The sequence below is a fragment of the Anarrhichthys ocellatus genome, unplaced genomic scaffold (assembly GCF_004355925.1).
Source record: "Anarrhichthys ocellatus isolate YVR2014 unplaced genomic scaffold, GSC_Weel_1.0 scaffold12, whole genome shotgun sequence".
NCBI classification, from domain to species: Eukaryota; Metazoa; Chordata; class Actinopteri; order Perciformes; family Anarhichadidae; genus Anarrhichthys; species Anarrhichthys ocellatus.
Window position 1 is genome coordinate 7,565,236 of NW_022280042.1, and position 26,981 is coordinate 7,592,216.

Consider the following 26,981-nt stretch of genomic DNA (forward strand, 5'->3'; position numbering starts at 1 on the left):
TTTAAAAAACTAAATAAGAATAGTAATGTTATGGTAAATAAGTTGGATAATAAACTTAAAGAAGTGATGATTTTATGACATCAGCTACCGAAATATAACAAGTATGAACTATGAATTAAATACAATTCATTATGAAGTATTCAACTATCCAAAGATAATAATAACACCAAGGTTTTCATGTAATTGATGATCACGTAACAAGTAACAACAGGTCGCTGTTGCCGTCCCTCGCGTGTGCCTTTGGTATTTTCGGGACCATCTTGTGACAGCCACAGCTTTAAGGATATTCACTCCCAGCCTGCGACGCCTAACCAACCGGAAGCGCGGATTGATTTCTCCATGGCACGCAAGGACAGCTAAAAAAAGAGAAGAAAATCAAAGGAGCGCTTATTAAGTGATAATCCATCAAGGATTTCACAAAAAGGGGGGCGAGGGTTTGAAATCTGAAATTGGCAGAGAGGATTATTCTTTCGGATATGGGATCTACCTTCAGGGTCCCCACCTGCTGGGCACCGTAATGGTGGTGAGTATCCAGGTCTTTGGAGAAAGGTCTGTCAGACCCGATGATGTAATATTTCATCTTCATTGACACACACCAACAGTTGGGTGGCGATATGTAGGTTAATAGTTCATATAGTATTATGGTTTTAATGCGAATTGAGTGCAAAACGAACGGCGTTTAAGGGGGTTAAATAGTACGTCTTGTCGAGGTGATCTTTGATGTTTCTCCGCTAATTGCGCGCGTGACAGACACACACAGCAGCTGTGTATCAGGTATATTTAAGAGGTTTTTCCTCCATTAAACATCCAAATAACCCCCCAAAAAAATGTAGTATTTACTTTACAGAGGCGACAATCTCGCTGGTGGTGTTTTTAATAGGCTAATTATGGACTGCAAATGTCCCTTCATTTTCCAAACGAAAGAAAATGGAACGACAAATAACCGCAACGACGTGACAAACAAAATGGGCTTCAAATGTACGTGCTGGATGGAGGGAATAGCTCCAGGCCTATGTCTCCTATATTCATAACATGCGAAGCACAAAGGGACATCATTCACAAAGGTTTTACATATTCAACCACCGAGCCAGGTGTAGAATATTTCTATTTTTAGAAAAACCAGTTGCTCACAAGCAAGCAATAGACGCATCTGGCGAGGACACGCCCAGACTCATTCAAGGGTTCACGGTGGGACTTGTTGAAGCCCAATGCATTTGTAGTTATTACATTTTTCACATTTGATAACATTTTTGACCATAGAGGCGCTCACGTTGCTTCAGTAGGCCTGTCTGATTGTGTTAAAGTATATGGAATATGGGAAGTGAGGCGGAAACGAGTGCAGCACAATAGGAAAGTAGTTCGTTCAAAGTGCTCTTGGTGTTTGATAGGTGCAATTTCAACCACAGTCTAGGACCCAAAATTTGGCCCCCGGACCTCAGTTTGGGTACCGGGGATTGATGGGTAGCATCGACAGCCTCAACCTCGGTCGCTCGCGCTCACCGGTGTCTGTGGGGTTTGTTTGTTCCGCTCCTGGGTGTCGCGTGGTGCTGCCGGTGAGCTATCTGGAGGATAGTGTGTGTGTGTGTGTGTGTGTGTGTGTGTGTGTGTGTGGGGGGGGGGGGGGAGAAGAGGAAGACATGACGGACGCTTCTTAACTCACTTTTGTGGCAAAAACCAACAAGTGTCGTTTTTTTTTCCGGGAGCCACCAGCAACATGGCGACGGTCTCCTCGGCTCGTTCTGATAATTGAGGTAACGTCCGACAGCTGTCGACTCTTTATCCCCGATTTATTTATTTTGAATTAGCATTATAAGCTCCTTAGCTACACACTGTCACGTCGGCTTCTAAATGTAGCCGTTCATTGTTAGTAGCGTTACAAATGTTACATTTTAGCTCAATGCACCGGAGATGAAAGAAAAGGCTTTACGGTGACGGTAAACCCGCTAATGTGAATGCATATTAAATACATATCGTTGTTAAATACATTTAAAATGTCTCATGGGAATATCAGGTAGGTTTCCATTCGTCTGCCCCCCCCATCTTCTTCTCAGCACCATGGACAGCAGCGCCCTTTTGACACCATGTCAGCTACAATTGTAGCAGTTCGGATGAAATGTGGGCAACTCCGGTAGATTTAGAGAGTCTCTCTGGAGAACACTCCGGAGAGACCGTGTTTGTTGTTGTTGTTGTTGTCCTGGTACGCCGAGGCAGGTTTCCACTCCTTGTTTTGTTCTCTAGAGGCAGCTGCTGTGGACAGTGAAACATCTGTCCGTGGAGGAAAGAGAGAGCTTGTGATATGTGGACTTGTTGTCTTAGGACTCTTAAAGGACAGGTTGAGAGAGGCGTCGATATAGAAACTGTTCCAGCTATTAGAAATCAATACTGCGGTAAATTAAAGGTCTGTTAGCAACAATGTCCGTGTGCAAAAACCCCTTGAAATGTCTGAGATTCCTTTGACCACGCTGATAGCCGAGCTCAGAGACACGGGTGTGGATGTTGGGCCTATGGGCTCCATCAGGACTCACAACCCCCCCTCCACCACCACCGCCACCGCCACCACCCAGCCGCAGACAACCTATCAGGCCACCCATCATACCACTGGGTCCCGGGGCAGTCGTTGAGACACAAGCAGATGTGTTTCCTGAGATGCCTCAATGGGAGAAGCTGCAATTAATTCACAGTTCACGCCTGATGTATTCTTAGAAACACACAAGATTTGCCGGCTACGGTGGCTTTCTAATGAGCCTCCACTTCGGTTTTAATGGATTCTATGATTGGCTGAGTTTATGAGCCATGCCACACATTTATTGTCTTTTCTCATCAGGAAATTGTTCAAATAAAATGTTCTATCTTGTGTGTTATGGCTGAAAAATACATGGTCGTTTTGAGGAGGAAAAAGGCTTGCGATAGTGTTTACAGTTTGTAATAATTACAGTCATCTGGCCATTTATTAGCCAGGAGATGGTTAGCTTGGATTAGCATAAAGACTGGAAACGGGGGTAAACGGCTATCTTGTCTGTAACGTGTTGATTAGTGAGCTTCAGAGGTGTTGGTAGTAGGAGTATTTTTCGCTCCACTGCCATCAGTGGTGAGGCCATATTGGTTAAATGAACTAAAAGCTGACTCCAGACTCTACCCTTGAGCCGCTTGCTACCCCGTCGCGGACTGAATGTCAAAATAGTCTCTGGCGCTAGCCCTGCTTTTTAAAAATGGAAAGAAAAACAGGTTGCAGGGCGCTCTCTGTTCCTCCATTTCCCTTTGGTGAAGGGAAGACTCTCGGAGACGTCACTTTAGAGACTGTCAGAGGGGCAGGCTCCATGTTTCTGGGCCAGGACAGCGTCCCCGCCTGGAACAAGACCCGCCTTGGAGGCTGATAACGGCTCACGTCTCCAGAGGTTTTTTGGGGGAAGATCTTGTTTGTGTGCCTTCCCACTATTCCCCTCTGGACCGTGATGGGCCTCTGGGCGTGAAGGGTGATGGATGGTTTACAGGGGGGGAAATCGATAAATCCTGTAAACTACATTTGTTTCTATTGTGAAAACAGTTCATTCTTTTCTAATTTGATGCCATCAATTAAATAATTACGCCATTAAAGGACAGGCAGACAAACCCAGTTTGTTACATTCTCGTCTCCTCTCTCGCTGCAGCCCCCTGCCCCAGCTGAGCCCCTCGATGCCCTCTGAAGGAGCAGGATGACAAGATGGCACAGCTGCTTGTACCGCCCGGACCTGACAGCTTCTGCCCCTTCGGCCCCGAGTCGCTGGCCGCCATCGAGAGGCGCATCGCCGAGGAGGAGGCCCGGAGACCGCGGGCGGAGCGCCGCGTCGACAGCGACGACGAAAATGGGCCCCGGCCCAACAGCGACCTGGAGGCGGGGAAGTCCCTCCCCTTCATCTACGGGGACACCCCTCCCAGCCTGGTGTCCACCCCTCTGGAGGACCTGGACACCTTCTACAGCAATCAGAAGGTCTGTTACTGACTCACTAAAGTAATCATTTCAAGTCAATCTCGCGGATGAGCGGGTAACTTTAAGGCATGTTTTTGACTGTTCTGGCTTTGAAGCGTCACCATTATGTCTACTGATTGAGCTTTCAATCGGAGCGTGACTCAAGCAGTGAATGTGGAACGTTACAGGTCTGTACGCTCTTAACAAACTATTTTAAGGAAACTAATGGGCAGATGTAGCAATTTTCCCCAGCTGAGGAAAGAAAGGTAACTGCTGAACTTCAGAACAATGTTTTCAAAGGCAGCACACTAATTATTCAAGCAAATTGGCAACGTATTTTAATTTGGTATTTCAGCAGGCGAGAGTCAAAACACCGGTCCAGCAGTAACGTGCTCAGCCAAATTCAGAGCGGCGGGCCAACAGAGGTGCTAAACGCTAACCCGAGCTGCTGCGTCAGTGCCAACATGGACTCATCCAGCTCCATTATAATAACAGCCAGCTTAGTCCTCTGTGCTCTTATGACTCGTCACACATGGCAGGACGCATGCAGGTTGACGGGAGCTGCTTATCTCATACGGTGGGCTTTGTCTGATGCCGATTTTAACACGTCTTTTGTTCTGCCTCTCTTTCAGACCTTCATAGTATTGAATCGCGGGAAGACAATCTTCCGTTTCAACGCCACTCCTGCCTTGTACATCCTAAGCCCCTTCAACCCTCTAAGGAGGGTAGCTATTAGAGTTTTAGTACACTCATATCCTTTCAGAGTTTGCTACGGACACAGCTTGATTTGGATTAAAGGGTTGCTCTGACAAAGGAGGGATTTTAGTGATGAAGAACATTAAATGTCGTGATTGGTTTAGATTCTCTATGCAGACACGCATCCGGCTTTTTTTACAAGACATTTTAGATCACGGATGTGTTCTTTAATTATTCTCACTGTAGCCGTAATGGAGGGGGAAGTGTTCGCTCTGACTTTAATTCATAGCATGCAGAAGATTAATGCTCCATTGTGCTCCTTGACTTTGTCTCCACGATGTTCAGCATGTTGATCATGTTCACCATCCTGACCAACTGTGCTTTCATGACCCTCAGTAACCCCCCGGAGTGGGCCAAGAATGTAGAGTAAGTGTGCATTTTCTCTTATTATGCTGTGGTTTTACTATGAAATATGCATTTATTTTCCCTTTGAGTCTGATTCAGAAACAGCTGGAGGGATCCTTAATATATCCTTGATATAATATTCATACCGAGTATGGCGTGAAATTGAGTTCGTAGAGCGTTCCAGCTGCATAGTATGAGGAGACATGAGCTTAAACATACCCAACTGCCCCAGAATGCATTGCATCTCTTCAGACCATCCAGTGGCGGACTACTAGATTCTTACACAGATATTTGCCTTGTCGTGAAAACATGAGAACATACTGGCAAAAAATACAACAATTTTAAACGTTACAAGGAATGTAATTATGCACACACATGTAGGTGCAAGGCTATCTAAAATCAATACACACTGCAGCAGATATGAGCGACAATGTAATGACCAAGAAAATGGTTGACGAATGAGATTAGAATCCAGTACACGGAGACGTTACCCAACGTGGTTATTCCTCTCACCAGGTACACATTCACAGGGATTTACACCTTCGAGTCCCTCATAAAGATCCTGGCCAGGGGCTTCTGCGTGGGCAAGTTCACCTTCCTGCGGGACCCGTGGAACTGGCTGGATTTCAGCGTTATCCTCATGGCGTAAGTATTGCGACAAGCGTCGTTAGCGTCAGTTTAGCATGATCCGGCGTAGATTGAGAGGCCAAATGCTTTTCATGCTATTCAGTCTTACTGAACGTGAGACGGAGTGAAGAGGGGCCTGGTAATCTGCAGCTTAGTTAAGAAATCACGGAGAGAGATCTCTACTGAACTCTGTCGTAATGGATGTGAGCCCCTAAAGTGTCTCGGCCCGTATTTGTCCCACGCCTCGATGACTACAACTGCTTGTCTTGAAGCTACTAAATAAAGCCTTCAGCATTAGGTTACTCTCTGAATGTATTGTATTATAGGATTTTATGCTTCGGTCAAGGTTTTGGGCGATACAGAGGGGTTTATATCATCCATAGCCTGATTTATACAACAGTATTATTAAAAAAAACATGTTGCAAATTGCTTTTTTTATGGCTCTTGACAATATTTTGTAATTTATGGAGTGATAAAAAGAGATGTCTTAAATTCCCTCTGTAAAAACCTTTGACTACAAACTGAAACAAGAATTTTGAAGCTGGCTTTATCCAATGCTTCGATATCTGTCCTGGCAATGTCTGCAAAACTAGCCCCATATTTAATGAGACAATATTTCAAACGTCTCAGAGAGCTTCAGGAAGTTGATCTCCTGTGTGTTGCTGTGTTGTAACTGTGCATTTGATCCTGCAGGTATGTAACAGAGTTTGTACACCTAGGCAATGTTTCAGCTCTGCGCACGTTCAGAGTATTGCGAGCTTTGAAAACTATCTCAGTGATACCAGGTAAGGCTGCCCCGCGCCTGCCTCCAGCACTCCTGCCATTTGTCTTCTGTGCGTGACCGTTTGTCGTTCCCTCCTCCCCCCCCCCCCACCCCCCCTCCCTCCCCACGACCCACCTTTTGTCTTTGTCACGCCATGTGTGTGTGTGTGTGTGTGTGTGGTGCCTGGTTTGTGTGCGCGTGGGCATATGTGCGTGCGTGTCCCACACCTTTTCCCGAATTGCCCCTCCCTCTCCCTCCTCCCCTCCCCCCCTTCCCTTACAGATATGTCACAGAGTTTGTGGACCTGGGCAATGTCTCAGCGCTGCGAACCTTCAGGGTTCTGCGAGCCTTGAAAACTATATCAGTCATCCCAGGTGAGAGAGCCATCACGGCCCCGTAGGGTTAATGAAATGCTAACGGCTAACTGGCGTTTCGCTAACATCCAAGCACACCCCTCACCCCCCCTCCCCTCTCAGCTCATCTCACCGTAGCTAAGCCTGACGACGCCCATCGCCGTCCCTCATGCTGCCTTCGTCCCAAGGCCAGTAAAAGCTGGAATCCGGATCTAATCTGCAAAGATTGACAGGATTCTGAGCTTTTAGATGCTTCCTTTAAGGCGGAATTCCTTTTGGTTGAAATCTATTCTTGCCTTGGGAGACTTACAAGTAGATTTTGTGCACTATTTGCTTGGTTTCTTTTTCCTATTTTTGCATGAGACATTGCAAAAGCCGATCTTCTGGTGGCAAGCACTCCCGTGCGCGCAGGGTTCCTCCTTACCTTGTTTTTTCCCCGTGCATGTCCTGTTCAATGTTGTGTGTTCTTGGGGAAATTGTGACATGATGAATGGTGGTTTGGGTATTCTAAACACTAACACTATTCACATCACAAACTAACAAGAAGGGGTCATATGTAAACCTTGTCATTGGCCCTCAGTATGAAGTAGACCCTCTAACTCCACAACACACGCTACCTATTCTAGCTTCAAACATTTTTGGGCTCTGTTTATGTGGCAGTGCAAAGCGGTGCTAGCACATGTTGCTATTTGTTTTGTGAGGAGCTTTTGAGGTTCCAAAGCAGCAATGTGACTAGTTGAGAGGCTTATGACTCATCACCACAATCACCCTCCAGCATATTAACCACTTCACTCAACCCTCTTGTGCACAGCGCCATCTCAATATGGATAAAAAGAACGTGCGCTAGGATACGTCCTCGTCCACCTTGTGCATACGACGTAGACCTGCGCGCCGGGCTTTGCGACTGCACTGCAAAAAGAGCTCAACGTTAACGCTCTCAGGGGCATTTTAACCAGATACAACAGCACAAATGTATATCATATTACAACACATTGTTTATTAAGGATCACTCTCACATAGAGCTACAGAGGGAATGAGAAACGTAACTTTCTCTCGTGGTTTACCCTCGATCAGCAGTGATCCGTGTCAGCCTGGTTCCTGTATGACAGCACTGCACTTCATACAGGAACCTCCACTGCAGATCCCCCTGGCTGCTTGCTGCTGTGAGCTCCTATTAGCAGCTCCTTCTCTACACAAGCCTGTGGCTGTAATTATCACTCTGCCATGTCCCCCTCTCCTCCCGCCCCCTCGCCCTCTCTCCCCGTCCAGGCTTGAAGACCATCGTCGGCGCGCTGATCCAGTCGGTGAAGAAGCTGTCGGACGTCATGATCCTCACCGTCTTCTGCCTCAGCGTCTTCGCCCTCATCGGCCTGCAGCTCTTCATGGGCAACCTGAGGCAGAAGTGCGTGCGCATGCCGTTTGCCGTCAACGCCACCAACGGCAGCAGCAACGCCACCGCCGACGACGCCGCGCTCTTCAACGGCACCCTGCTGGACCTCAGCGGCGCGTTCGAGCAGAACGACACGGAGAGCCCCTTCAACTGGACGGAGTACATCAACGACGACAGTAAGCCGAGTGAGGCGGGGTTAACCGGGGTCAACTTAGTTTCCGCCCCCCCCAGACGGTCAGAGTCAGATACGGGCTGCTTCCTATGCGGAGACGGGTCCGGGTGGGGGAGGTCAGGCACCGCTGGCCCACTGCCGTGATAAGGAGTGACAGCAATGGCTGGTGGGAGAATGCAGCAAATGTGGCGGATAATCCGCCACAACAATAAAAAAACAAAAAACTAGACTTTCACCCCCTCGCTACCTTTCGTCATTCTCCCATAACCCATCTGTGTGGCACGAGCGGCCTAAAGCGCCGGAGGAGGGCGAGTCACTGACTGCCAGCTGGAGATATGGAGGAGACCGACCAGCTGAATCCAAGAGCGAGAGACGACAGAGATTATTATAGTCGCGTAGACGTCATGACGTCCGGCGACTTCATTGCGTCAGTGATGTTTGCCTCTAAAACAGGCTGATGCGATTTAGTGACGGTTGAGGAACGACACACACACACACACACAGAAAACCAACATGACTAATATGTTTGGGTGTTAAAACCACCTCCCTCTTCGTCTCCCAGCCAGTGTACATCATCACAGGCTGCACAGTGTCTTTCCGTGTCTGTTTCCTCACGTCCTCTGCTTCACCCCCGTGTCCTGGCACTGACTGACCCGTCCCTCTGTCTCCTCCCCCCTATCTCCCCTCTAGGGAATTACTATTTCCTCCCGGGCCGTCGGGACGCTCTGCTCTGTGGGAACGGCAGCGGCGCTGGGTAAGGCCTCCGCCTGTTTAATTCATATGGCCCATTAGACGCACCGCAGACGCAGTTAGCGTCGACATTAGCATCGACATTATTCGATGCGTTTTGGCAAATGTTGAAAGTCCATCCTCTGCGCTAATGTTGCTGAGCGAAGCTTATTGATTTAAGTTATTTTCTGAGACGGCTGAAAGATACTTATTTCGGTGTAATCGGCAGCTGTAGTGAATTCAAGGCCAGACTTGTCTTTCATTTTTGAAGACTTTTTGGCCTAAAGAAGTCTATTGAATTAGAAGCACAAAAAAGTCTGGCTGCGTGTAAACTCCTTCAGGTCCTTAGAAGCTTTCAAACCCCTGATTAAGGAAGGTTTGCATCCTAAATGCTCCTTTAAGAAGCAGGACGTCCCAGGATTTCATTTGATCAATTATTCAGTATTTGTCTCGTCAGTCTGATTCAACAGGAAGTTCCATAATAGATGTCTGAGTGCCTTACATAATGTTAAATGTTCTTAGATGGCATTGTGTCAAGAGGAACCAGCAGTGTTGTATATGAACATTTAAGAAAAAACCTGCTCTTATCTGTTACGCACAAAATTAAATGCAAAAACCACAAGTGAAGAGGTAGTGAGGTAGTGAATATGAGTGTTCTGATACTTGCATGTTAAAATACTCCTCAATGCAACGTGCTGTCCCGACAGGCTCTGTCCAGAGGGCTTCTCGTGTATCAAAGCCGGCCGCAATCCAGACTACGACTACACCAGCTTCGACTCGTTCAGCTGGGCGTTCCTCTCCCTGTTCCGACTCATGACCCAGGACTTCTGGGAAAACCTCTACCAGCAGGTCAGAGGAAGTCGTTTCTCATCGTTATAGAGACCAGAATTCGTTGTTTGGTTTATTCCGTGTGAGAAAACAATCTTGTTTTGTCAGTTTAAAACCCAAAGAGATTCAGTTTAATGCAGTACAATGCGTAAACTTGACATCTGCAAAGTCACCAGACAATGGGATGACTGAAACAAACGGAGCACCGTACGGTACAGTGTTTTTAAAATAAATCTCTGTCCGTCAGACTTTGCGCGCGGCAGGGAAGCCCTACATGCTCTTCTTCGTGCTGGTGATCTTCCTGGGCTCCTTCTACCTGGTCAACCTGATCCTGGCCGTGGTGGCCATGGCTTACGACGAACAGAACCAGGCGACCATCGAGGAGGCTCTGCAGAAGGAGGAGGAGTTCCAGGCCATGCTGGAGCAGCTGAAGAGACAGCAGGAGGAGGCGCAGGTAGGACATTCGTTCTTTGTCTGTTCAAACTCGTGTCCAATTCGTTAGAGGGATTGATGAGTGATGAATGATGGGGGTCCATGGAGAAGTAGTGATGTTTTAAGCTGCTAAAGCACATAAAATAGTATTTAAGAACATAGACGAGTGGCTGTGAGAATCTGGCGAGACTCTTGGGCTTAAAGTGCCCAGCTGCCAAAAGCAGCACTGCCCCGGGCGACCGAGGGGGATTCACTGTCCAGGACTGACTGACACCCCCCCACTGCTGCCCCCTCAGGGGTCAGGGGTGCTTGGTCGACCTTCAGAAGGAACAATTAGCAGCTGGACACTGAGTGCAAGTGAAATGCCGGATAATGGGAATGGAAATAAGCAGTTATTTCAGAAGCTTGTGACGACAAAGCCAGATGGATGAACAACTGACAGAATCAGCTAAAAGTAGTAGAGCTGAGATAGATGGCATCCTCTTTCAAATCCTGTTGAACACATCTGGGACAGAAGTGGAAGTGTTGAGCTCATGTGATGAGGATGGGGTGGGGGTGGTGAGGAACCCTAAAAAGGTCCGGAACCACTGCTTCGCCACCTCCTACAAAGGCCGTTCAGCCAGGTTTAAAAGTGTCTTATCAGGCTTGTGCACATTCACATGTTGTTGGTTGTGCTGTAGTCGCCGTGACTGACTCTGAAGTCCTCGTGCTGCAGGGATGAGTCCTACAATCAGGCATTCAGTCAGCATTTTTACACTTCCGGTTCCCTCGTCGCAAAGTCAATTTACTTAAATTATAAAGGGGATGTTCTTCAAAAAGGTGTTTCATTCATATCACTTTTATCTTTTTTTATTTCTATCTTGCTGAACTTGTGTTTTGCCACAGAGAGCTTTTCTTCTGCAGTAATTCGGCTTTTTGTCGAGGGAACAGTTCTGATGCTAGTTAAGGGTTGGCCTTCAAATCACGTCGAAAGCACCAGATTTAACCCGCTAACGTCCCCCAAACATAGCCCCCCAAAAGCATTTCATGAAGACAACACATGAGAGCAGTGCACACGGTAGTCAATCATGTGAGGAAAGATGCATAAAATCTGTGCCTCTCATGTTGTTTCCCTAAGCAGCGATTTGAACAATGCTGCTAAGAGAAGAATTTCCTACTTGTTTTATCACGCATAAAGGCTGGAAGCTAACCCAGCATCCACACAGTGCTTCTCTTCCTCTGGTTATTATAAATGCAGGAACTCTGTTTTGGTTTTGCATTAAAAACATTCAAGCGTCCATTTTTAGAAGGTGTCTGAGGCTTATTGGGCTCCACATGCTGCTGCTCCTCTCTCCTCCGCGCGAGAGCCTTTGAGACAGGTGCCGGGGTCGCCATGACAACTGTGCTTGCGCTCTGATTGGCTGGCAGGTTGCCGCGGCAGCAGCCACGGAGAGCGGGGAGTACAGCGGGAGAGGGGGCCCCACCTCTGAGTCGTCCTCGGGGACGTCGAAGCTCAGCTCCAAAAGTGCCAAGGAGCGACGCAACAGGCGGAAGAAGAGGAGGCAGAGGGAGGAGGAGGAGGAGAGGGGGGGCCGCGACAAGTTCCACAAGTCTGAGTCCGAAGACAGCATCAAGAGGACCAGCTTCCGCTTCTCCATCGATGCCAACAGGCTCTCTTATGAGAAGAGATGCTCCTCGCCCAACCAGGTAAACACTGACGAATAAGAGTGTTTCCTGGTAAATGACACACAACACGTGATATCAATGAAAAGGTTAAAGGTTGGGCTGCACCAGCAAGGATCGATTTGATCTAAGATCAGTTCTAAGCGGAGCAAGGTTTAAAATGCGTAAATCCAGGTTTAGAATTCAGCAGTGCTCTGTATTCCATAACAAAACATTATATTGTTTGCTAGCTAGCGAGTCAGTTAGTTAGCCTAATGTTACCCAGGATGAAGCCCTAATTTCTCCTCCTTTTGAGAAAAACCTTTTGGCCATATTGTTGCCTTTACGCTGAACCAGGCTAGCTGTTTCCCCTTGCTTCCAGTCTTTATGCTAAGCTAAGATGGTTGCGGCATCGTAACATAAGAGTGACATCAATCTTTTTCTCCATCAGTCTCTGCTCAGTATCCGCGGATCCCTCTTCTCACCCCGGAGGAACAGCCGCGCCAGCCTGTTCAGCTTCCACGGCCGGGCGCGCGACATGGGCTCCGAGAACGACTTTGCCGACGACGAGCACAGCACCTTCGAGGAGAACGACAGCCGCCGGGGCTCCCTGTTCCTGCCGCGCCGCCTCGAGCGCCGCTGCAGCGCCGTCAGCCAGATCAGCCTCGGGGCGCCGCGGATCGTGCTGCCTGCCAACGGCAAGATGCACTGCGCCGTGGACTGCAATGGCGTGGTGTCTCTGGTCGGTGGGACTTCTGTAACAACCTCCCCTGTAGGTCTCCTGCTGCCTGAGGTGACGCAACTGATTGTTCAATGCTTTATTTTCCCGTTGATCTTCCTTTCTGCTAAATATTGCCAGAATATCTTGGCACAAATGTGTTTTTTTTTCAGGGTACAACTACAGATACTGAGTTCAAGAAGCGGCGGCCAGGCTTTCGCAAGCCATCCATGGATTATCTAGATGAACCGGTGGGGCGGCAGAGAGCCATGAGCGTGGCCAGTATCCTCACCAACACCATGGAAGGTCAGGATCAGGCCATGTATCGGTGGCATGAGTCTTTCTCGTCTTATTTGCATGCCATTACCTCCTAGTTTTGCAGCAAAGGGGACAGCATGAATGCATAATTAATTAGTCATTATAATTTAGCATGTTCGTCTCTCGTTTTTCCAGAGCTGGAAGAGTCGAGACAGAAATGCCCCCCTTGCTGGTACAGGTTCGCCAACACCTCCCTGATCTGGGACTGCTGCCCCGCGTGGCTGAAAATCAAGGACATCGTCAGCACGGTGGTCATGGACCCGTTTGTGGATCTGGCCATCACAATATGCATCGTTCTCAACACCCTGTTCATGGCCATGGAGCACTACCCCATGACTAAGGAATTCAACAGCATACTCTCAGTTGGAAACCTGGCAAGTAGCGCGTGCCACGCTTACAAACTCTCTGGTGGACAAGAGCAGAAAAAAACAAACACGTGAAATTTGAATTTCTCCCTCTTTTGTCTTCAGGTGTTCACCGGCATCTTCACGGCCGAGATGTGCTTCAAGATCATCGCCATGGATCCCTACTACTACTTCCAGGAGGGCTGGAACATCTTCGACGGCATCATTGTCAGCCTGAGCCTGATGGAGCTCGGCTTGGCCAACGTGGAGGGCCTGTCTGTGCTCCGGTCCTTCAGATTGGTAAGAGTGATGCGTCTCGTCACAAAAGCTGCGTCAACGTGATTCATCCGTTTCTTCATCTATTGAATGGAAATCATCTCGAAAGTCATCACAGGGTAGCTTTTAATTTAAATTTTTCATTTTCATAGCTGAGGGTCTTCAAGCTAGCCAAGTCATGGCCCACTCTGAACATGCTGATCAAGATCATCGGGAACTCTGTGGGGGCTTTGGGGAACTTGACCCTGGTGCTGGCCATCATCGTCTTCATCTTCGCCGTGGTCGGCATGCAGCTGTTTGGAAAGAGCTACAAGGAGTGCGTGTGCAAGATTTCCGACGATTGCAAGCTGCCGCGCTGGCACATGCACGACTTCTTCCACTCCTTCCTCATCGTGTTCCGGGTGCTGTGCGGGGAGTGGATCGAGACCATGTGGGACTGCATGGAGGTGGCTGGGCAGTCCATGTGCCTCATAGTCTTCATGATGGTCATGGTCATTGGAAACCTGGTGGTATGGGGTTTTCCCTCTTTATCTCCTTTCTGTAATCTAATATAATATAATAAGTTTATGGCAATGGTTTGCTTTAAATTAAAGCCAAGTCGCTCTGTTTACAAGTAATAGGGTCAAGTGTAATTCACTTTGCATCCACTTCTCCCCAGGTCTTGAACCTGTTCCTGGCTCTCCTCCTGAGCTCATTCAGCGCTGACAACCTGGCAGCGACCGACGACGACAGCGAGATGAACAACCTGCAGATCGCTGTGGGCCGGATCCAGCGGGGCATCGCGTTCGTCAAATCCACAGTCCGGCAGTTCCTCCAGAGCCTCTGCTTTGGCGGCGGCGGCGGCAAAAAGGGCTCCGGTCTGGCGGAGGAGATTAAACCGCTGGACGAACTGCACAGCAACGGCAAGGGCAACTGCATCTCCAACCACACGTCGATGGAGATCACCAAAGACCCCAGTGTGGTGTACATGACAGAGGGCAACGGACGGCCAGGAGGGGGGCTGGTGGTAGGGGTCGGGGTCGGGGTTGGCGGGGACACCGCGGGGAAGTACCCGGTGGATGAGTGCGACTACATGTCATTTATTCACAACCCCAGCCTGACAGTCACCGTGCCCATCGCGGTGGGAGAGTCGGACTTCGAGAACCTGAACACGGAAGATTTCAGCAGCGACTCGTCGGACGTGGAGGGCAGCAAAGAGGTAAGATGGAAGACTCTGGAGAGACGTCTCCGTCAGTCTGTAGGAAATCTCTTGAGTCACACAGCTTTTGTATCTGATTAGCTCCTTTTATATGTGCAATAGCTAACACCCGATGCGAGCCAGTCGATGTCTACATTTGCATAGAGATGGCCTTTCTAGAACAGTTTCCAACAGTCAAGCAGTTTAAAAATAACATACCTGCTGACTCATTTGTACATGCATGATTCATGCTGTGCTGCCGAGGGAATCTTCTGAGTCTTCACTCTGCCTGGCAGCAGAAGAAAGAGCCATGACGAATAATGACTCAGATTTGCCTTTGACCAATGTAGCAGGTTCATTAGTCTATTTGTGTACAATGTTACACGGTTGAGGGACTACTTTGTTACTCGCTCCACGCTTCAGGCAAAGGCATAAGATGAAATTAATGATGCAGCAAACCACGATGTAAATAAAGCTAAATACGCTATTGGCACAGACGATTTTTTTTGTAATTCATCGGCTATTCTAACGAAGCCAATGGCAGGGTTGCTGTTAAGTGTTGCCAGGCTGACAGTGAGCATTGGGACTGTGCTCCCTGGCGATGTCAACCTGCCACTGTGGGTGTGGTGCCGACTCCCGGAGTTTCAAAACCACCCAGGGGACTATTTCTAGCCACGGCACCACATGTTCTACACACGGACGAGGGCTGTCCTCCACCAAAAACAATCTTCATAAAGAATCACACGAAAGTTGGAATCTGTGTATCCCTAGGAGTAAATAATAATGTATGCATTTCAAGTTACACAATGAACATTTGGTGTGTGTTTGAGTATAAAAACAGTTTTGCGTCTCTTAAGGAAGATGCTTTCAGGGAGACTGTTGTTCTCAGTGGGAGCAGACTTTGAGGTTGTATGCTGGCTTTCTGGTGTCTTTGACTTACTTTGTTTAACCCCCCGTTTGTTATTGCAGCCGTGTCACAGACGCTCTCAAGGTTTTCATTGAGAGGAGAATTGTAAGACCACTTTATTGTACCATAGCACTAACCATGAGGACTGCCTATGCCATTTACAGACAAACATCTTTTTTCTCATACCTTCAATGGATTGCCCATTTTCGTTCTTTGCCTGGTCTGCCCTCCGTCCCCCTTGCCCCCCTCCCTTACCCCACCCTCTTTGTTTTATACCCCCTCCTACCCCATACAGCAACACACTCAATGCTGTAATCTTTGTCCCATAACCCCCCCTTCATAACTTATCTCCAAGCATCAGGCTGCAGTTACAAACCATTAGGAATGAGCAACACCACCTTTATCCCATCGATAGATAAACTCATCTAACATGATCTTTGCTTTTGATTTCATTGCTTGGTTTTTGGGACTTGATTGGCATCCAACACTCCGAGCTTGAGAATGAAGGAAGAGAGGAAGAAGAGAATGAGGAGGGGGAAAAAAGAGAGAGAGAGAGATGGAAGGAATTTTGCCGAAGTTTGACAAAATTCATTTGTCCGGTTCATAGCCGACGCATACACACATGGAATACTTGTACGTACTTGTTTTCTGTGGCGCTCAAACAATAGTGGAATGATGAAAGATCCTTCACAGAATTCAACGCTGATTTTTGCAGGGTGGCAAAACAGATAACACATGGCAGTGTGAACTGAATCAGACTTGTGAAGACTAAATGAAGGTAACTTCTTCTTGTCTTTTCCGCCCCAAATATGAGATGAAGAAACACCATCCCAAATTACTTTTAACCCTAACCAGAAGCCGTTTTTTTTCCATTCAGTTGTCAAGCGAATTTTAAGCAAACTTTTAAAATATCGCAAAAATTTAAATTTTTATCCGCCAGTAAACAAATTGGTTGCCTTGGCCATCTGGTCATAACTGTCCCATCTATGAGATGGGATTTGTTTTAATTGTTCTTTCATGTCAGCTAATATTAGCCGTGTCTGGAGACAGACAATTTAAATATGTATCTGAGAAGAGGCCGACATAGGAAAGCTACATCGCAACTAAAGCAAGCGCAAAAATCTTTTGTCGCATTTGAGGAAGTTCTATCGGAATTTTTCCGTTTTCATACAGCTTTTCTGGTGCAATGCTTCAAAATCTGTGAATGGAAACACGGCTAGAGATGGTACACGTAAACAATTCTGGTGGATTAGTGTGTGCTTTCCATGCTTGTGTTATCCACTTTCGTTCCACTGCAACTATCTCGTCACCCAACTTGTACAAAGACAGTAAAAGTTTGCGAACAAAATCTGCCAAATAAAAAGTTAGGGTGAGAGTAAAAGCCTCATGTAATCCACGCCCAGAAGAGCTAAAATGGGTGTCTTGCTGAAGGCGAGAAAGAGAAACCGGAGGGGGACACAGCCCCCCCCAGAAAGTGATGCACTTGCGAGCAGCATGCTTCCATCTTTCCCATGCCGTATTAGCTGGGTCCCACGGCAATCAGAGCTGCTGCACTGTCTAGGATGACATGTTCTTGAACTTCACACGCCAGACAGATCCGACATGAGGCCACATAACACCATGTTTGCCCAAAGAAAAACAGACAGGAAGCCTCACAACACCAAAAAAGTCTCACCATATATGCAGATGATGCTGTAATGTACATATACACAAATATCACTGCATTTTAGGGTTTCAGAGGAGCGTTGCCAGGGTTAAAAATTGAGAGTTGGCAAGGAAGTTGACAACAGCAGCAACTTGTCCTTCCATGCATTGCATATTGCTGAGAAGAAGGACAAATATCGTTGACTACCAGACTTAGTCCTGTATGTTTTCTGGGTGCTAATTCAACATGTTTTATAAATGGGAACAAAAAAACCAATACGCCAGACCACATGCTGTCTGATAAACAGTGCACAGTACTGGTTTTTGCTGGTAAGCTAATGTGGTTATCCGTCTACTTCAACACAAACAGAAGAAGCTTGTACACTGCTTTCAAGGAATGGAAATAACGTGTTTTCATGTCACTCGGGAAAATGTTCAGCAGTCCTTCTGTTTGGGGGATTCTAGCTTCGAGGGCGGGGAATTGTTAATTGCGGAAGCAATTTTGGAAATGGGATAAATTGTAGACAGATTGATTTGGAGTCATTTTTCAGTGGACATGAAAATACTTCAGCACACGTTCTGCTTGGTACTATTTCAGGCTTGGATTGATAATGCACTGGAATACTGCATGCACTCCTCCTCGAACTGAGGTCACATCAAACGTACCCACAGTGCATTTCCGTAATGCCAACCTCCACATGCCATGTGTTGCCACATAATCTGATTTAAGCCATCAGGCAAAACTAATATCAAAGCCTGTAGGTACATTTGATCGATGCTGCATGTGATGATGACAAAACAATGACTTTTAAGAGCCCAACTCTGTGAGCTATTACAGTGCCTAGTCTCCACACTAAGGTGTGTATATAGTTGTGGCACTGGAGTACATGTGAATGGAGAATCACAATGATAACCAGCTCAGAAGGTTGGCTCCTAAGACCACTGAACCTCTGCGGCGCTGCGATGTAACTTTGTACCCTCGCCTTCTTCCTCGCCCCGCACAGAAGCTCGATATAGAGCCCTTCCCGCGTCTGATGAGCTCGTCGGAGGGGAGCACGGTGGATATCCGCCCCCTGGGAGACGGGGTGGATTCGGTGGAGATGGAGCCGGAGGAGTCGCTGGAACCAGAGGCCTGCTTCACAGAGGGTGAGAGGGATGCGAGGGTGATGGGCAGGGAGGATGATGGGTAGTGGGGAAAGTGGGACAGAGAAATAGAGAGGTGGGAGTCGGAAACGCTTCCACACCATACTTGCAGCTGAGTGACGGCGAATACAAATGCTCAGCGGGACAGAAAGAAAAGTTGTCTGTGGGATTGTCTCGGTTTGTAATGTAACCTGACATTTAGTCTGACACACCTCCAGTGCCGTTCTGAATGTGAAAGTACCTCCTCAGTCATGAGTCGGGAATACAGAATAGAATATGATGATTCTTCTGTGTAATGGCACCCAAATGGCAGATTTCAAATGCATTCATTTTGCCAAATTTTAGGACATTTTGTTAGTTTTGCACTGGATTTGAATGAGAAAAGATGTTTTTGGTTTTAATCATCAGTCGACATGGACGTCATATTCATTCTCCCCACCTTTCCCTCCACGCCTGCAGGCTGCGTGAGCAGGTTCCAGTGCTGCCAGATCAATGAGGACGAGGAGCATTTTAAGAGCTGGTGGACACTCAGGAAAACCTGCTTTATCATAGTGGAGCACAACTGGTTTGAATCCTTCATCATATTCATGATCCTGCTGAGCAGTGGAGCACTGGTAAGTGTGTGTTTATCGTCCTTTGTTACCCAAAATCAAGAATTTTTGATTAAAAACATGACTTGCACTATTAAGTTAGGTATGACACATTACTGCAAGAATCTCAGGCCTGGTCACAGCTAGCTCACACCGCCAGCAGTCTTTACCATCTATTCCTTTGTGTACAGGCGTTCGAGGACGTTTACATCGAGCAGCGGAGGACCATCAAAACCGTGCTGGAGTACGCAGACAAGGTCTTCACTTACATCTTCATCCTGGAGATGCTGTTGAAGTGGGTGGCATACGGCTTTGTCAAGTATTTCACCAACGCCTGGTGCTGGCTGGACTTCCTCATTGTAGACGTATGTATATCGAGTCCATGTGGAAATGAAGCTTCCAATCTGGCTTTCAAAGACAATTAAGACTTTGAGGAGTAGTTTGACATTTTGGGAAATAGCACATGTGCTTTCTTGGCGCGAGTTAGATGCGAAGACTTAAAACCGCCAACTTGGTTTTTGGCCCAAAGACTCCGAGTTCTTTTTTGCAACCAGTGGACCAGCCCCCTGCTGGCCATTAGAAAGAATGCAAGTTTCACTTTTCCGACTCTTGCTTTGCAGAACTAGGCTATTTCCTAAAATATCATACTTTCCTTTAATGCTTATCATACAGATATAAATACCATTGAGTGTGCCCAAGTCCTTGTTCATCGTTGTCATAACTCTTTATCTGAAATTCAGTTTTTGGAGATGCTTCTGTAATTCATTTTTAAAGGCTTTAAATTCTTATACCCCTTTAATTGTGTGCATTAATGCCTAATCAACCATCTTGTTCAAACACTCAGCCCTTCACCGTGCAGAGGGACCTTCTTTTTCTCACCTTTCACCCTGCCCGTGTCTGTCATTTTCGTCTCTCAGGTGTCCCTGGTCAGCCTTGTAGCCAATGCTATGGGCTACTCCGAGCTAACCACCATCAAATCTCTGAGGACACTGCGAGCCCTCCGGCCCCTGAGGGCCCTGTCTCGGTTTGAGGGCATGAGGGTAAGGACTCCTTGGAATAACGACGACACGGAACCCACCAAATTGTTTGTGGGCAAGCTGAAAGCCTGTGTTTATTTAAACGACTTTCAGGTTAACTTGTTGAAGCTAGACCAACGTGAAATGCTTTTTACATGCGTCTGTAGAGCGATCTGCGTGTGTTCTGTTTTGGGGTGCTGAAGGAACCTTTTAGAACCTTTGGTGTGTGTGTTAAGTGGTCTTAGCTTGTAAGGGGGCCTGAATGTATATCTGCATGCTTATTACAACTTCTGTAGAGTTCTCTTTTCCTTGCAATTCAACGCTGTACTTCTTCTCTCCGCATGACTTTCTTCACATTGTGTCAATGGATTACTGTATATAGCTGTTCTCAGGCATTGTTCTCTGACGTTGCTCGTGTGGTGCCTTTGACCTGTAATTCTTTTCTTTGTTGTGTGTCTTTTTTCATTTACAGTCAAACAAAATGTTGTGACTTCATCCCGCCTCTCTAAGGTTTTTTTCTGTTTTGCTTTTTTACCTATCAAATGTTAACTTTCTCACCTATCCACCTTCTTCTTCTCCATCACGTTGTTAAATTCTTTGTAGCTGGTGTTAAGAGCTTTATGCGTGCAGACAGTACGTATTAAATGCAGCTTTGTATAATATAGGAGTGCTATTTTTAAATCGGCCTTGTGCTTGTGTTCTGCAAACCGTAGCGTTAGCTTTACAACTCAATCAAATCAGGTGTCCGCATGTGTAATTTAAGAACAGTGAAGTGATTAGATGATTGTAATGGCTACTTATCTCAAATCAAACAGCCCCGTTCTATTTTGGCAAGCAGAGAGTGCTGAGTTTGTCCGTGTGCTCGGGCCTCTCCAGGTTGTGGTGAACGCGCTGCTGGGGGCCATCCCCTCCATCATGAACGTGCTGTTGGTGTGCCTCATCTTCTGGCTCATCTTCAGCATCATGGGCGTCAACCTGTTCGCGGGGAAGTACTACTACTGCGTCAACACCACCACGGACGTCAACTTCCCCATCGACGTTGTCAACAACAAGAGCGAGTGCCTGAACTTGGTCAACGACAGCGCCCGCTGGAAGAACGTCAAGATCAACTTCGACAACGTCGGGGCCGGCTACCTGGCTCTGCTGCAAGTGGTGAGTTTGGTCTCGGTGACGCATGAAAAAGTCAAAGTACGCATATGTGTTAAGTATTTACGATGGAACTCTCTGGCTCCAAAGCACCTTATCAACATAATAAAATGATCGAACATGGTACCCTCAAAACGCTGAGTGCTCTAAATGACAGCCAAGCAGCAGAGCTTGACTGCTCACCATCCACCCTGACTCTTCTCTCATCTGCTCTCAGGCTACATTTAAGGGCTGGATGGACATCATGTACGCAGCGGTGGACTCTCGAGACGTAAGTCGTGTATCACACGAGTTAGACTTAAAACAAACTATGCGAATTACGGAGATAGAGCCATGATGCTATTAGCTTAGCACTATTTATTGTAAAGAAATAAGATACGTGTTAATCAGTGGGCTTCAGACAGCCAGTAACATGTGTAATCTGTCTTAATGCAGGTGGAGGACCAGCCTGAATACGAAGTGAACTTGTACATGTACCTCTACTTTGTCATCTTCATCATCTTCGGCTCCTTCTTCACCCTCAACCTGTTCATCGGCGTCATCATCGACAACTTCAACCAGCAGAAGAAGAAGATAAGTTGCATATAGCGACAGTCTCTGTCAGATAAAGTAAACCCAGATCACAGCAGACCCACAGCTGTGTTAAAGCACATAGTGATGATTATCTGCAGCACGGTGAGGACCGAAGATCAATGAGGACGCATGAGTCACAGAGAAACACCCAGCCTGCACACACACACACACACAATATGTGCCCTCCATTCAAGCAAGCAATAACAACTAGGATTGGCAACGCCCAAGAGGGGGAGAAGGGGGGGGGGGGGGCGATTGCACTGTGTTTGCATCATGCCGGCGGCTCCGACGTCACGGACCGGCTGAGTATCAGTTGGTGTGTTCAGCAGCCCACGGTGTCACACAGATGGTTGTTCAGTGAGCAGCACTCAGAGTGATGCGTGCATCACATCGTGGTGGGGGGGCGCATTGCTTTGGTTGATGAGAGCATAGTGACTGGAATGTGGACTTCTTTTGGAGATAAATTAGAAAGGTTATTATTTTTTTTAAACACATTTTTCATGCTCTTTCATTTTTTGATGGAAGAGTTTATCATGAGAAAATGTCCCTTCATGCTGAAATGCATCAGCCGGTTTGTCAGCCTGTCGATTGCAAATCAATTTACCTCAAAGAATAACACAGGAGGTGACTCTTCTGCTGCCTTTGTTCTCTGGAGATCAGCATGTTCCCCTGACCCAGTTTTTCTTGAGGCAGCTCACCTGTTTCCTCTTACTGATTGTGTGATCCAACTCGACATGTTACCTTCAGACAATCACAACAAACAGGATTTTTTTTAAAGGCAGAATCACAAAAGACCCCACATTGCTCCTCAGCAGAGCCTCCGCTCTGTATCTGCCTTCCTCCGTTGCTCACAAGGAGCTCTGCCCTCTCTGTAAATTAGAGTGGACATGTGGCTCTGTGTAGTAATTAGGGCTGCAACTAGTGTTCATTTTGTGAGATATTTATTTTTATTTAGTCTTTATTTAGTGCAGTGTCACATGCCCTCATTTATTCAACCTCACCCAGTTTTGGTCCTATCTTAGGCCGTGGTTACACGACTGTTTTATTATATTTTGTTGTTAAATGAGACAAACTTTAATACCCTCTCTGGTATTTGTTCGGCATATGGCTGCTCTGTTGATCATGTAAAGCAAAAAGATATTCCACGATGTGCTTGTCACCACGTTTTGTTGTGCTCCCTTTACTTTGGAGGTCAGGACATCTTCATGACAGAAGAGCAGAAGAAATACTACAACGCCATGAAGAAGCTGGGCTCCAAGAAACCACAAAAACCAATACCTCGGCCAACAGTGAGACAGTCTGGTTCTAAATAAAGGACTACAAGTGCAGGTGTGAAACGACTCCCGTCTCCTGATCCCTTGTACTCCTCTTCCCTCAGAATGCGTTCCAAGGCTGCGTGTTCGACTGCATCACCAAGCAGGCCTTCGACATCGTGATCATGATCCTCATCTGCCTTAACATGGTGACCATGATGGTGGAGACGGACGACCAGACGCTGGACATGGACAAAATCCTCTACAGGATCAACCTGGTCTTCATCGTGCTCTTCACCGGGGAGTGCGTGCTCAAGATGATCTCTCTGCGTCACTATTACTTCACCATCGGTTGGAATGTATTCGACTTCGTGGTGGTGATCCTGTCCATCGTAGGTAAGGAGATGCTTCAGGTGCCTCGGCCTTTCCAGTGGATTATGGGTAAAATGGTGTGCTGAATGTGATGGTTGTTTTTTTTGCTTTTGCAGGTATGTTTTTGTCCGAACTGATCGAGAAGTACTTTGTGTCCCCGACGCTATTCCGAGTGATCCGTCTGGCCCGGATAGGCCGCATCCTCCGCCTCATCAAAGGTGCCAAGGGCATCCGGACGCTCCTCTTTGCCTTGATGATGTCGCTCCCCGCTCTGTTCAACATCGGCCTCCTCCTCTTCCTCGTCATGTTCATCTACGCCATCTTCGGCATGTCCAACTTCGCCTACGTCAAGCACGAGGCGGGGATCGACGACATGTTCAACTTCGAGACGTTCGGGAACAGCATGATCTGCCTGTTCCAGATCACCACGTCGGGCGGGTGGGACGGCCTGCTGGCGCCTATTCTGAACAAGAGGGATCCCGACTGCGACAGCCAGATGGAGCACCCGGGCAACTCCTACAGGGGCAACTGCGGCAACCCGTCGGTGGCCATCTTCTTCTTCGTCAGCTACATCATCATCTGCTTCCTCATCGTGGTCAACATGTACATCGCCGTCATCCTGGAGAACTTCAGCGTGGCCACGGAGGAGAGCGCCGAGCCGCTGAGCGAGGACGACTTCGAGATGTTCTACGAGGTGTGGGAGCGCTTCGACCCCGACGCCACGCAGTTCATGGAGTACATCAAGCTCTCCGACTTTGCAGACGCCCTGGATCCGCCGCTGCGCATACCCAAGCCCAACATGCTCCATCTCATCTCCATGGACCTGCCGATGGTGAGCGGCGAGCGCATCCACTGCCTCGACATCCTGTTCGCCTTCACCAAGCGGGTGCTGGGCGAGAGCGGCGAAATGGACGTGCTGCGCGGGCAGATGGAGGAGCGCTTTATGGCCTCCAACCCCTCTAAGGTGTCCTACGAACCCATCACCACCACGCTGCGCCGCAAGCAGGAGGACATGGCGGCCGTGATCATCCAGAGAGCCTTCCGCCGCTACATGATCCTCCTGGCCATGAAGAAGGCCTCCACCCTCTACAAGGAGCGGCTGAAGGAGGGCGTCCGCGACCCCGACAAGGACGTGATGGTCATCGGCAAGTTCTCCGAGAACTCCACCTCGGACAAAACGGACATGACGCCCTCCACGGCCTCGCCGCCGTCCTACAACAGCGTGACGAAGACGGACAAGGACAAATACGAGAAAGAGAACACGGACAAAGAAAACAAAGGGAAAGACAAAAAGAAAGACTTTTTAACAAATCCGAACAAATAAAATAATAATGCATCAGAGACGCGAGGGCAATTTGTTTACAGCTTTCTAAAGGGGGTGGATAGAGACACACTTGTTCAGAGATGAGGAGCGCTATGCCAGGTGGGCCTGAAATGGGAGCGTGCTTATGTCACATGTGAATACGTGGGGGTCTTCTCAGAGACAAAAAGCAGACACTGCCAGAGATGGACTGGACCACGGGGAAGCCTCTCTGCACAAAACGCTTGTGATTTTCCTATTGGTTGTTGTTACTATCTGACACACTTGAGTGTACTGTTAAGTTGTCTGTAGCTAGTGCTGCTGCTACTACTATAAATCCAGTGTCTTGAATTTAACAATCGCTGTATCACAAAACTCTTTTTTTTTTCTGGTGACGAGGTTTCTTTTTTCTTTTTTTACGAGAAAGAATATTTTATACTTTTCTTTGTGTTGTTATTGTGAGAATGCATCCACTGCTTTCACTGTTGTAGAATCAGGGCAGACGGAGTGCAGCGGTCTACCGAGCTGAGCTGCAACGGACAAATGCGTCGCATTCAGTGCCACCACTGATTGTTGGAATCTGTATTGTTTCAACGGAGAACACAAGTCTCTGATCACAGAGAAGCTGAATGTATGCAAGGGATGAGACATTTCAAGAAATAGTTTGACATTTTGGGGAATATCCTGCTTTTAAAGAATTTAAAAAACATTTTTTTTTCGCCTTTTTAAAGACATTTTAAGTACGAATTCATTTATTTTTTAATTTTTTAATTGAAGTTATTGGCTTTTTGTCATGCCTGAAAAGCCCCGCGGGCGCCTAGTGACACAGCTTGTGAGGTGCGTTACCATTCGTAACTTTGCGCTTTACGCTAAATACGTGATGACATCACTTTTGGCTTGCGCACTACTGCGACCGTAAACTCTGCTTCGGCTCATTAAATGTCTTTTCAAAATAAACCTCTGCGTTCACAGGAAATGCACAGTTGCCGCTGACCCTTGCAGTTAGCCAACGCACGGACACGAAAGCAGAGAAGCCTCTTTTCCCTGAAATGTCCAAAATATTCCTTTAAATGTGACGCTCATATCTACCCGTCCATCCGTATCGCAGCGTCTCCTCCAACGCATTACCCCCCCCCCCCATATTGTGAAGAAAGTATAAATATAAAGAATCTTTCTAACTGCCCTCAAGCTACAACATCACGATATATATATATATATCCCATATACGGTATCGCAAACGTTTGTACGACGTTCATGTTTCAATTGAGGAGCGAGTGGTTTTAATGTAGTGGTTTGTACATAATCTAGCTGTTTGGGCCCACAGTATGCATCACACTTACATTTGATGTAAGAGCACTTTTTACCCCCCCCCTGCTATGTAACACCTCGTGTGGTCATACATGTAAGTGTGTGTGAGATGTACGTCTATGTGTGAGGGAGAATGTAAGCGTCCATCTCTTTATGTTTGTGTGCAACTGAGGGTCTGCGGGTTGCTTATGCTCCACCGATTATAAATAACATTTATATTGTAGATATAAGTGCATTTTTCCAGTCTTCGGATTTAATTTATTTTCTGCACTGTAACACATGACGATGTATGGTCCCCCATATCTGTAGAAACCATGAAGCAATCAGTAGCCATCTCTCATTGCGCTTGTAGTGTTTTAGTGAACTGCATGCAAGAAGTGACTACTGTCCCGCTCATATGGTCCTGTCAATTCAAAAGCCAAAAGAATAAAGGACATATTTTTTGTAAGCGCCTGTCTTATTTTCTCCGGTTCCTCTCCCCGGCCTTCGCTTTGTTCTGTCGATTTTAAAGGTTCTCCTGTGAGTGATCTGGATCCTCCGTGTGGTTCAAGTACTTGTTACAGTTATGTATCAATTTGCAAAATGTGACTTTTTTTTGTTACTGAAGATGTGGCAACAAAACACGAAATGGAAAAAGATTTTCCAAAATAAAAAACCTTGTTTTGGGAAGCGTATTTTGCATGCGGGATGCGTTCATTGTGAGGTGAGAGCTCATGTTGTCATATTACAATACAAGTATGGATGCCGAAACATGCCACAAACACTTTATTTTTTATTTATAAGCAGATAAATATGTATTTTATTTTACTATAACTAGTTCTTGGCAGAAACATGGACATAAATAAAAATGTTTTGTGTGGCGGCCGAGGCTTAGTGGGTAGAGTGGGCCGTCCTTTAACCACAAGGTTGGCGGT

General features: G+C 47.1%; 1 protein-coding gene across 2 annotated transcripts; it reads left to right on the plus strand.

Moving 5' to 3' along the window:
* Positions 1-3,700: 3,700 nt before the first annotated feature.
* Positions 3,701-26,515, plus strand: LOC116385965 (sodium channel protein type 2 subunit alpha-like). 2 transcript variants are annotated; one of them, XM_031851828.1, is made up of 26 exons: positions 3,701-3,967; positions 4,579-4,697; positions 4,979-5,068; positions 5,564-5,692; positions 6,368-6,459; positions 8,060-8,356; positions 9,043-9,106; positions 9,789-9,930; positions 10,157-10,363; positions 11,749-12,027; positions 12,434-12,775; positions 12,874-13,006; positions 13,154-13,392; positions 13,489-13,662; positions 13,791-14,147; positions 14,297-14,836; positions 18,371-18,512; positions 18,969-19,123; positions 19,291-19,464; positions 20,017-20,139; positions 20,992-21,267; positions 21,479-21,532; positions 21,697-21,834; positions 23,019-23,123; positions 23,213-23,483; positions 23,576-26,515. In XM_031851828.1, the coding sequence occupies exons 1-26, from the start codon at positions 3,701-3,703 to the stop codon at positions 24,781-24,783; spliced, it is 6,117 nt and encodes a 2,038-aa protein (XP_031707688.1). In that variant the 3' UTR covers positions 24,784-26,515. The 2 variants fall into 2 exon arrangements, with proteins under 2 accessions (XP_031707688.1, XP_031707687.1); XM_031851827.1 differs by lacking the exon at positions 6,368-6,459 and adding an exon at positions 6,720-6,811.
* The last annotated feature ends 466 nt before the right edge of the window (positions 26,516-26,981 follow it).